Source organism: Rana temporaria, chromosome 11, assembly GCF_905171775.1.
Source record: "Rana temporaria chromosome 11, aRanTem1.1, whole genome shotgun sequence".
In the NCBI taxonomy this organism is placed as follows: Eukaryota; Metazoa; Chordata; class Amphibia; order Anura; family Ranidae; genus Rana; species Rana temporaria.
Window position 1 is genome coordinate 5,868,182 of NC_053499.1, and position 11,879 is coordinate 5,880,060.

The 11,879-nt window shown below is 45.1% G+C and overlaps 1 protein-coding gene across 1 annotated transcript in view; it reads left to right on the forward strand.

The window, feature by feature from the left end:
• The window catches only part of E2F8 (E2F transcription factor 8), a 28,930-nt gene extending 17,995 nt beyond the window's left edge, over nt 1-10,935 (forward strand). Inside the window, exons 9-13 of the mRNA XM_040327925.1 lie at nt 1,400-1,475; nt 4,040-4,427; nt 5,656-5,773; nt 7,497-7,804; nt 9,665-10,935. Coding sequence (XP_040183859.1) covers nt 1,400-1,475; nt 4,040-4,427; nt 5,656-5,773; nt 7,497-7,804; nt 9,665-9,832 — 1,058 coding nt within the window. The 3' untranslated portion in view covers nt 9,833-10,935. The remainder of the gene's footprint in view (nt 1-1,399; nt 1,476-4,039; nt 4,428-5,655; nt 5,774-7,496; nt 7,805-9,664) is intronic.
• Nucleotides 10,936-11,879: the final 944 nt, after the last annotated feature.

Sequence of the window (11,879 nt, forward strand, 5' to 3'; positions counted from 1 at the left end):
CAATGCTTCCTGGAGAACTGTTGATTCATGTAGCCTCTGGTGTACGGTATACAGTACTATATACTGTACACCAGCAGATTTACTGTACATATACACCAGTGGCTTTACATGAATCAACACCAGACTCCTTAAAGCGGAGGTCCGCCGATTTAAAAAAAAAAAAAAAAAAAAAAAGTCCGCAGCTGCAGTATTTGTAGCTGCTGACTTTTTTTTTTTTTTTTTAAAGAAGGACACTTGCCTGTCCAGGGCGCCCGCAATGTCGGCACCCGAAGCCAAATCTGTCCCTCAGCTCTAGGTTGCTGGCGCCATCGCCGGTAAGGGAAGATGGCCTTGCGGCTTCATTTTTTGGTTCCCTACTGCACATGCGCGACTCGCACTGTACGTTTCCACTGGTCCCTGCTGTCACCTGGGACGCGTGTGTCTCCCAGAAGACAGGGGGGGGGGGGGTGCCGGAAGGGGTGTAGATACGTAGGTGGCTCGGGTACCTATGCCGGGAGTGGGAGCAGAATACCTGTATTGGACAGGTATCTGCTCCCCCCTGAAAGGTGCCAAATGTGACACTGGAGGGGGGGGGGGGGGGGGGAATCCGGAAAAGCGGAAGTTCCATTTTTGGGTGGAACTCCGCTTTAACATGTGAGTGTAATTCATATTTATTTATTTTTTGTTCCCCCCCCCATCATAGAGGTACAGTATTCCTATCATTGATGTAAGCTACAGTACTGTATTTTGGAGTGCAGGTTAATTTTTTTTTTCATTTTTGGAGTACACTTTATACTTTTTTTTTTTTTTTTTTTTTGTGTATTGCCTTAATAATTTTTATATGAATTGTGGAACGAATCATCTGAGTTTCCATTATTTCACATAAGTAAATTTGCTTTGATATACCAGTTCTTTGGATTACAAGCATGTTTCTAAAAAGGAATTCTGCTTGTAATCCAAGGTTTTACTGTATTTGTAGCTGCTGACTTTAAAAAAAATAAAAATTCGGGGGGAGCCTGGAGCTCCTCCTCTGAAAGTGTATGTACATCTTAATAATGACCTTCTAGTTACTCTCTTCTTGGTCTGGTAAACCAAACCATTTAAAGTATTTGGTTATATTTTGCAAATGACCTATAGATTCTTCCAGAAATCCAGTGAGCTCATCAGTTGGGCTACATTGGTAAGGGGTGATTTGGCAAATTGCATCAGCCGGAATCTTTATTCTGCAGTGATTGCTGCTGGACGATCTGCAGCCGCTGGTGGCTTGTCACTATAGTGAGTGGGCTCAGCGGCTGCAGCTAGCCACTCAGAAAATTCCTTCTGATTTGCCAAATCGCCAATGAGAATGTAGCCTCACAATTCACGTGTAATGTATTTTCAACTAATAAGTACAATTTTATTTTTTATTTTTTCTCAACAGATTCCAGTGACCTCTCCATCCCCAGCAAGATGGCTCAACTTGCAGCAATCTGTAAAGAGCAGCTCGATCAGACAAAGTACGTTTGTTTTTGTTTGAGGGGTGGGGGGTTGTTTCGTTTTTGCTGCAAGGTCGTTTGTGATTGGCTACCAAATGCTTAAAAGCTAGTGTCAACATTTTACTGTTGTGGTGATTTGGTAATTGAATGTTGTCACTATGTTTACTGCTGTGTCCATGCTGAAACTTGCTGACTGTGCTATAGCCAAATTATGGCTACAGCTCGGCTGGCCAGTTCTGGGAGGCCATCGTATGACTTTCTCCAGCGATCCTGCCAGCTGCGGCACGCTCTTTGATCGCAGAGTGAGGTAAAGAGCCAATCGGCGGCTCTTTACAACGTGATCAGTTGTGTCCAAACACAGCTGATCACAATGTAACAGAAGCCGGTTATCAACATTCTTTTCCTCATGCTGACAGCATGAGTAGAGAAGAGAGACAATAACTGGCATGTGTTAAAGCAGGGGTGGCCCGGGGGCCACATGTGGCCCGTGGAGCATTCCGATGTGGCCCGCGACCTCCTGCTCTGGGATGGTGGTTTGGCAAGCCCAGTTCGCAGGTTGCTGACCCATCATCCCAGCATCAGTGTTGTGAATGAAGCTGGTGGTAGAGAAAGCAGCCCTAGGACCAGTGCCGATCCGCCCTATAGGCTCACTATGCAAGCCCCCAAATTACTAGAGGCCCTACCTGGTGAGAAGTCATTTTCGGCCCTTCACCCTGCTTCTCAACTCGCTGGCTGCATGGGAGAAGAGGTAAGAAATCAGCACTTATCACTTTAATGTAAGATGTCATTTCCGACAGCAGAACACCCCCTCTTCCCGCTACTTTAATCAACTTTAATGTGACATGTCACTGTCGGCAGCGCCCCTGATTCTCAACTTTAATGTGACATGTAATTTTGCTTGGGGCCCCAGGGAGGTCAGGATCGGCACTGCCTAGGACCCAATGGATCCTCCATTCACCTCTGTCAGTTTACCCCCGCTAACCTCCACTCCGATCCGCAAAAAAAAAAACCAGAAGGGGATCCGTTCCATTCCGTCTGGGGGGGGATTGAATTGGAGGGCCCATAAAGTAGCGTGGGCTGTGTCCGTGTCCATTCAGCATATGCAGCGTGGACACAGACCTGTCATACGCCCATTCAACTCATTTTGGCCCACGACCGGTTACCAAGTCGCTTCAGTGGCCCCTCGCTCTTCAAAAGGTTGGGCACCCCCGTGTTAAAGGGACATCTACACTGATTATCAGTGCAGTCCCACCAGGGCCTCTTCATTAGTGTCATCTATCGGTGCACATCACTGAAGGAGAAAATTATAACTTTTTTTTTTTTTTTTTAAATACCACCAAAAGAAAGCTCTATTTGTGTGAAAAAAATTGTTGTGAAAATTCTGTATGGGTGCAGTGTTGCATGACCGCAATTGTCATTCAAAGTGTGAAAGTGCCCAGTAGGCAAATGGTTAATAAGAATAGCAGCTTTTGGACGGGGAAGTTAAGAGGGGATTTAAACATGGAGGCAGCCGTGACATTTCTGGTACAGACGGAACCCGGCGTCTTGCACTAGACCGGGATGTAATCCCAGGGACAGCTGCTTTGTCTGACTCAGAAGGCGTTCGCCCTGCATATCGCTTTTCATATCCATTGGAAGGAGATTCCAGTTAACTAATGGTGTGCTTGGTTTTCGTTTTGTTTTATTTTCTCGTGGGGTTTTTGAACCATGTATTTCTTTATGACAATAGGGGACCAGGAACCCCCCCCCCCCCCTTCCTGTTGGGGCTCATTCACTCTTGCTTGGGGTCTTTGGCCAAAATTTGAGACGGTGAGGAGGCACTGCATTGCCTCCTCACCACCTGCTGGAGCCCCGCACTAGCGTGCTGCAAACATGTGCATTGCTCACAGTGGCGAGGTGCTTGCACAGTGGCCCTTTTCACTTCCCGAAAGCAACAGCGGGTAACAGTCCTGCGTACCCCCCCCCGCCACTGCCTTTGCAGCTAAAGGGGGAGTGTTTTGGGGGGTGGTAAACACGACTCGACTGCAGGGTTTTACCGTCCCATAGCAGCTAGGAAAAGCGCTTACAAGATTTCAACTGACATTTTTTGAATGCCAATTCACACTGTGCTGTCACAACAGGGACACCCAGAGAACAATTGTTACCTTTTGTAGAGACATTGGGCATTTTATTGCAGTGCACCGACTCGAATCGCACTGCAGTGTCCCGCAGCTTGGCACTCACATTGCAGCGAATCAAGAGGAGCGTTTTGTACACTTCAAATAAAGCTACTGCAAAAAAAAAAACCCGGGAGTAGTGCGATTCAATAAATGGTGCACCATACTGCCCCCTAGCGCAGCCAGCAATGCAGAGCGGCCGGAGCAGTGAATCACAGCAGCCGCTCTGCGTTGCAGTGTGAATTGGCCCTTAAAGTGTATCAAAGCCAAAAAAGTGTGGGGGGCGAGTCCATGTTCTGCACTGGAGTCATTTTGGGGTTAGTGATGGGAAAGATGAGGCAGAGGAAACTGAGGAGGGGGATAGGAACAGCCTGCTCTCAACCCTCAGACCTTTTTAACTTGTATTGTCTTCCTGCCTTTAAATTACAGGGATGTAAAGAAGATGAAAATAAAGATGTCGAGAGGGAACGCCAAGGTCGTTGTAAAGCCTCAGAACGCACCATTGCAGCCGGCCAGTCCTCTTTTTTACCAGGCTCTTCCCCTCGTCCAGCCTCACGTCAGCTCCCCGACCTCCTACGCGGTCTATCTGCAGCACCCGAACGGTATTCAGGGACATGCTGTCCTGTCTGCTCAGAATTTCATGTGTGAAGCCGCTCAAGGCGATAAGAATTCACTGGAAGACGACAAGAAGATTCTCGTATCCGGCGGGCCAGCTGAGAGCGATTCTCTGCATGAGAAGTGTTCCTGGAAACTCCCAGAATATGACAATGGTGCCTCCAAAAGGATTAAAGTTTCAGGACAAGAGGATATGGCGGAGGTTTGTTACTTGCCAGTTTTTAATTTTGTGTGCGTTGGCGGTCAGATGTGGCTGTAGATGGATGAAGGGAATGACCTGGATAAGATCATTTAAAAAAATAATAATAATGCGCATCTTTTTGCAGGTAAAAAATCTTTCTTTCTTTTCTTTTCTTTTCTTTTTTCTTTTCTTTTCTTTTCTTTTCTTTTCTTTTCTTTCCCTGCAAAGTATTATGCCTGCATTCAGCAGACTCCTGCAGATTGGCCGTGTAAGCTGTCTGCCCATACCTCGTACGGACACGCTGTTACACAGTGACAGAAGGAAACCATGAACTACCTATAGTGTTTAACGACGTGGTAGTTCATTGAGAACTACAAGCGGACAGCCGCAAAGGCTATCAGTAGTTGTAGTTCTCCCATTCACAGAACTCTGTGAATTTATAAAGTGGTCAGGCGGGTGGTGCCCTGCATGGGCGCTTATTATTATTTATATACTGTATTTATTGGCATATAACACTCACTTTTTTACCTTGAAAATAGAGGGTAAACTGTACCTGCATGTTATACGCAGGGGGCTGTGGAATGTTTTTTTCCTGAAACTTCCCTCTTAAAGTTACGGTGCGTGTTATACGCAGATAAATACATTAAAAAAAAATATATATATATATAATTATATATATTATTTTGTACATTGCGACAGTGCATTCAGCTCACTGTCACTAGAGGCGGTGGGTCTGGGAGCGGCTGCAACAGTGGGGACATGCAACGTGTTCCCAAAGATGAAATTAAGCTTTAAGCTCAAACGATCCTGGTCACTCCAAGGCACACCCCAACACCAAATGACTGCCAGTCCTTGTCATTAGAAGCAGCACTTTTTTGGGGGGTCTAGATCTTCAGGCCTCCTACATCCTTGCTACTGTCTAGTTCCCTGCTCCAAAGCTCCAGGTTGCACAGCGATTTGCAGATTTCATTCTCATCACCGCCCAAAATGACTTCAGTGTCGCTTGCCAAACTTAATTGCAATAAATGGCAAAGACACGCCACCCGTTTTCATACCCTGACCTGTTTTTACCACCTGCATTCTACCTCCCGGTACATATCTAGATATTTGCAAACTTAATTATAATTGACCAATGCGTGTGCATGCAAAATTATTGATTTGACATTAATTTTGTTGGTGGTGGATACGAGCAACAAGCCCTGCTGAGGATTAGTGCTTAACCTGAACTATTTTTCATTTGTTTCTACAGAGATTGTTCCCTTCCGGGTATCTGATCCCCTTGCAATTGGCACAGATGGGCAATGAGTCTAGGAAAGATCACACCACTTCCTGTACCGATCAGAAGATATTCACTTCTCCTGTCACAGGTAAGAGAATCATACCTTGGCTGCCCCTGATAACTGTAAGTTTGTCTTTGGGTATCTTCCTGATTTTTAAAAAGGGTTAGATTCTGGAGTGCTGGACTTGAATTAGATCAGTGGTTCTCAGCCTTCTAGTGCCATGACCCCTTGTTAAAATTTCCCAAGTTGTGGGGACCCCCTAACAGTAGTTTGGATGAGTGGCAATGCTGGGGAGAGTTCTGATCGGCCAACTTAGGTGCTCTTGATCAAGGTCATCTGCTGATCTGAGAACTGTAGTGGGGACTTTTAATGGCAACTCTAATCACAGGTAGTGTTACTCTCTGTGTCTCCAGCTTTGTGGTGTCTCGTAGCAGTGACACCTATTCCGAAATCTGGAGGTGGGGTCTCCTCCAGCCCCTCCCACTTCACATTCCTCACCAGTCAGCTGACCTCTAGTCTCTGCCCCCCAACCCATGTCTTGAACTAAATGGGCGGCTGTGAAGAGGCTAAGTGGGCGGCCGCGGGCTCCAGGAACAGCCCAGCTGGGCGGCCGCAAAAAGGCTGGAAGAGTGGTGCGGGCTCCAGGAACATCCCAGGATTCGGTGACCCCTGGCAAATCATCATCCGACCCCCAGGTTGAGAACCACTGTATTAGATGGATAGCTCTCCAGTCTGACGGACCATAAATGGTTCTCAGGAGAAAAGTTGCAAAGACATAGTCAAAGTCCAGGTAAAATATACAGTAAAACCTTGGATTGAGAGCGTTTTGCAAGACAAGCAAAATGTTTTAATAAATTTTGCCTTGATATACAAGTGACGTCTTGATATAAGAGTAGCGTCATGTCACAACGGAGTATAAAAAAAAGAGGAGGAGCCTCTAAGTGTAGCAATTTAATAAAGGTACAACATTTAGCAACTTATTGCTACATTTAGAGGCGCCTCTCTTCTCTGTTATACCCTGTAAAAAAATAAATGCTTTGATATACGAGTGCTTTGGATTACAAGCATGTTTCTGGAACGAATTATGCTCGCAAACCAAGGTTTTACTGTACATTGAAGTAATTAAAAAAAAATAAAAAATAAAGCCAACCTGTTTCCAGGGGTCCGATAGCCTGCTAGCTGTCTAGCCAAATGCTATGTAACCCTAGGATGGCTATTTGTCCTGCAGAAACTTTCCATCCTAAGACACCTAAACCCTGATGAAGGTGGGCTTTGGAAACACATGAAAGGTGTTGGCTTTTTTTATGGACATCAGTTTAGGAAGTAATGTCGCCACCTTAGGCTCTGCTGAGTGTTGGCAGAGCTCAGAGACTATACCCCTGCAATGTGCAAGAGAGAAAGAAGTCCAATGTGCCCATAGACCAATGAAAGCGGATCTTCACTGCATCTGAGCACCACAAACCAAAAACGCTATTTAATTTATCTATCCATGTCTCCATGGTTCATTTTGCTGAGAAATTGCATTGAAAATCACCTCCCCCTATCATTTCTGGCCGTCTCCATCTTGGGTAAGGGCAAATGATGCATGTAACATTTTACTTCCTGCAATCCATCTGCCCTCAGTTAAAGTATGCATACAGGAGGGTGTGCTTGGCTGAGAAAACCTCTCCTCCCTTCCTGAAGACTCCTGGGATGCATGACCTGTGCCTAGAGACTTTGTATTTTGCCTAGAGTGAAATTTTAATACGGATTATACTAATACATTTCATTTGTTTTTCTTTTTGTTTTTTGTTTTTTTTTAACTTTCCAGGTCTCATCCCACTGAAGTTCATGTTATCACCAGGCTCAATGGCTCCTCTGCCTGTTATGGGCCAGGCTGCACCTCCTGTAACTTCTTCCGCTTCTTCTTGCCCGGGTTCCAGTTCGGGGATAATGAACTTCACCCTACACAACAAGGACCTGATATCGCCTCCTTGTGGTAGCTCGCAGCCCATCACCATCTCTCCACGAAACAGGAAACACCTGGAGGAGCTGCAGACAGCCCAAATGTTAAACTATAAACACCTTTCACCCGTCCCGTATCATGGACAGCCCTTCACTCTCTTTGCTGTACCACAGGTATGTCTCGCTAAACTTATAGTGCAAAGTCTAAACCTTTTTTTAGGTAAAATTCTAGACCAAAGTGTGTGTGTGTGTGTGTGTGTGTATGTATGACACACACACACACACACATATATATATTGTGTATTAGGGATGCAACGATATATCGGTGCCGATACATATATACATATTAGCCGCAAACAGCTGTTTTGGCGACATGCCGATATGGGCATCAGGTGCCCGTAAAAAAAAATGGTCGCTGGGCTGTCACGGCTCCGTCCTCAGCACGAGCCAACGAGTCTCACTGCCTCCTGAGTCCTCCTGACTCGATCGGCTATTCAAAAATGGCGCCGGGTGGCACCATTACGTATCTGCTTATGCACCGAGCGGATACAAGCTTTCCCGATCCCATAAGCAGATACGTAATGGCGCCATTTTTGAATAACCGATCGAGTCAGAAGGGACACTTTGGCAGTGACACTCGCCAGAGGACGGAGCCGTGACAGCACAGCCCAGAGTCCAGCCCAGCTTCAAGGTAATAAATAAGATGGTGGCAGGAGGTGATGGTGGCACTGGGCCAGGAGGTTGTGGAGCAGGAGGTGATGGTGGCAGGAGGTGGGGGTGGTGTTTTAACATACAATTATAAAAAGAAGAAAAGTCATTTTCGGTTTCGCTTTATTTATTTATTTATTTATATATATATATATATATATATATATATATATATATATATATATATATATTTATGCAGCCTGTCACTAGAATTGCCACAGTTGTGTTTTTATTATGTGCCGATCTTCTCAATAAATCCATGTGCGGCGGTTGTTTTTTTTTTTCTACTTCATGTAACAGGATGACAACTCTGTTCTTTCTGCATTGAAATAGTGCAGCAGCGTTGTCACCTGTAGCCTTGAATGGACATGTAGTTTTTTTATTTATGGAGGCTCAGCATCACATATGGGGGTTAACTAGGGAGGCCTATTGGCAATTACAGCCTGCATAGAATCTCCCACTCCCCCTGACTGACATCCATGCATCAAGGCATTTTGATATTTGCATACCTCCTCCCAGGAGCCAGCCCACAACTTGCATCTGGACTGAGGGCTCTTTTGAAAGGAGTACTGAGGCATGCATTGTAGACTGTTAATGGGCAGTGGGAGGGGCCAGCAGGGTGCTGTACATCACTGGCCCCGCCCACGACCCATCTGGAATGCATATACGCAGTCCCAGTGATGTCACTGGGCCTAAAATAGGATTATAATGGAAAGGTTTCATTTAATAACTTTAAATAGCATATTGGAGAGAATGAGAGGGACCAGGGAAGGCAAAAACAATAAGCAGATCAAACTTAATATTTAAAGTGGAGCTCCACCCAAAAATGGAACTTCTGCTTTTCGGAGCGAGCTCAGTGATGGCATTGTCTGGAGGACACTGCTGATCAGTTTGAGGTAAAGAGCCAATATGCGGCTCTTTACCATGTGATTAGCTGTGTCCAATCCCAGTTGATAACGGATGTAAATAAAAGCTGGTTATCAGCACTCCTTTCCTCATGCTGACGGCCTGAGAAGAGGGCCGATATCCGGCTTCCCTGAAAAGGAACATGTGCAGTCCCGCTTCATCAGTGAAGAAGAAAATTTGCCTATTTTATTTATTTTTTTCCCCCGGTATTTGTTTATTCAGCAAAAAATAAAAAACCCAGTGGTGATTACATATCACCAAGAGAAAGCTCTATTTGTGTGGGGGGGAAAAAAATGGTAAGAACTTTATACAGTGTTGCATGACCGCGCTGATAGCTGAAAATTGGGCCTGGGCAGAAAGAGGGGGGTAAAGGTGCCCAGTAGGCAAGTGGTTACATTTAATTTTCTTGTCTTTCTACAGGCAGGGGTTCCCCTCACTCCTAAAGGATCTCAACCACTGAAGGACAACTTCTTCCGCACCCCAGGGGGTGTGACGTCTTCGCCGATCATGTCCTCCACTCCCAACGGAGGATCTCAGGGACCTGTTTATGTATCGCAAAGAAAACTTGATGTGGGTGGAGATGATTAGCCTTTGACCTGTCCCTCGGTTTTTTTACTGTCTTGAGGCTCATTGCCTAAATCTGTAGGATGCTCGCATCTAAAAGTCATGTGAAACTCTCTCAGGAACACCTTGAGAAACAAAGCGGGACAATTTAGGGGCCTCTGCCAATTGGCTGCTGGAGTTCTACAACAGCCTTATACAGGTCCTCTTAGCCCAGTCTAGGGAGCTGTGACTTTATTTCTCGACTTGAAGTGGAATCGCTATTGGCAGCAAAGTCCACACGATTTCTACACGCAGACACAATTTTACTATGTTTTGTGCCAATTTTGATACTTTTTATTCTTTTATTTAAGCATTTGGAATTTAATTTTCTTTAACGTTTTAATGCCTGCTTATGATTTTTAAGGAGAAACGACTAGGACGGCATGGGTTAAGCTATGACATACGGGTTTCGCCTATTGCAGCTATTCTCAACCAGGATTCCTCTAGGGCAAACTTCAGCTGTTGCTGAGCTGTAAATTCCACGACGCGTTTCAAGACTCTGACAACCACAAGCATGACCTGCAGAGAGGCATGATGGCAATTGTAGTCCCACAACAGCCGGCGAGCCAAAGTACCTACCCCTGCTCTGACGGTTGGTAGGGGGTTCATAAGCTGGTGGTGACTGGGCTCGCATTTTGATGGTGCCTGCAAAGCCTACACCACTTTGCATCTTTCCAACAGCATGACACTGGAGATGGCTGTCTGCAAGGGGGGGAGGGGGGAATTCTTCCAACTGATTGGGGCATTTCTTCCTCTCACCCCACCCAAATTAAATTGGTTGAGCCCTGAAAATTATTAAAAGGTTTCCACTGGGGTAAAAAAACAATGCGATGGAGGCAGAATCTGATGTTGTAAAAGTCTTCTTCGGCCTTCTCTGCCATGAGCATTAGAAGACCTCCTCCAAAACCTCTACGGCTAATATGCATTTAATGACTATGCTTACTGGAAGAGCAGAACTTGGCCATAGAGTATACGCGCGGCGCGACTCCTTATTTCTATTCACTGCTTTTTTAAGGAGATCCAATTTTTATTACATTTATAAAAGCTCCTGCCAAGGGCTTTCCCAGAAGATGGTTAGATTGGGGGGGGGGGGGAATAAGTTCTTACCCCTTTAAGAGTAGCAAATCTTTGCAAAGTCCTGGTTCTAGGTTCTCCAACGCCATTTTGAAAGGAACTTTTTAGAGATCAGAAGATTAGAAAAGTAACCAAAGGACATGTTGATGGTAAGATCAGAATATATACTGTATATATTCTAATAAATTCAGCTGAGACTATAAATGGAACATAACCCTGACCAATCTTGGAGCGGCTCTAAAGGTCCGGGACCATGGCTTCCACCACCATGTTGGTGTGGGCCCAGGAGATCAGAAGATTAGAAAACTAACCAAAAGACGTGTTGATGTTAAGATCGGGATGTGTGTGTGTGTGTTGTATATAGCTATATATATTTGGAACAGCTGAGACTATATAAATAGAAGAAAACCCTGACCAATCTTGGAGTGGTTCTAAAGGTCCTGGACCATGGCATCCTCCACCATGTTAGTGTGGCACCTGGAGATTGGAAGATTAGAAGAGTAACCAAATGGAATGTTATTAAAATCAGTATGTATATAGTAAATTATATATTCTATTATATTTAAATCAACTGAGACTATAAATGGAAGATATGACGCTGACTAATCTTGGAATGGTTCTAAAGGTCCTGGACTACAGACTCCACCACCATGTTTGTGTGGGACCTGGAGATTAGACAAGTGTCCAAATAAAAAAATTATATAAATATAAATCCGATCAGCAGTTTAACTTTTAATAGAACGGGGGTCTTTAAACAAAGGGCCAGTTTAGACTTTAAGAAAGGCCGGACTGTGGCCATTGGGAGTAGAAAAGGTCCCAACGTCAGTGGGGGGGGAGACAATGCCCCCATCATTTGTGTAATTGAAAAAAAACACGCTCCTTCGTTGGTGCCATTGAAATGAATGGCGCCCCATCATTGGGATGGATTACGCTCCATCGTTTGTGTAATTGAAAAAGA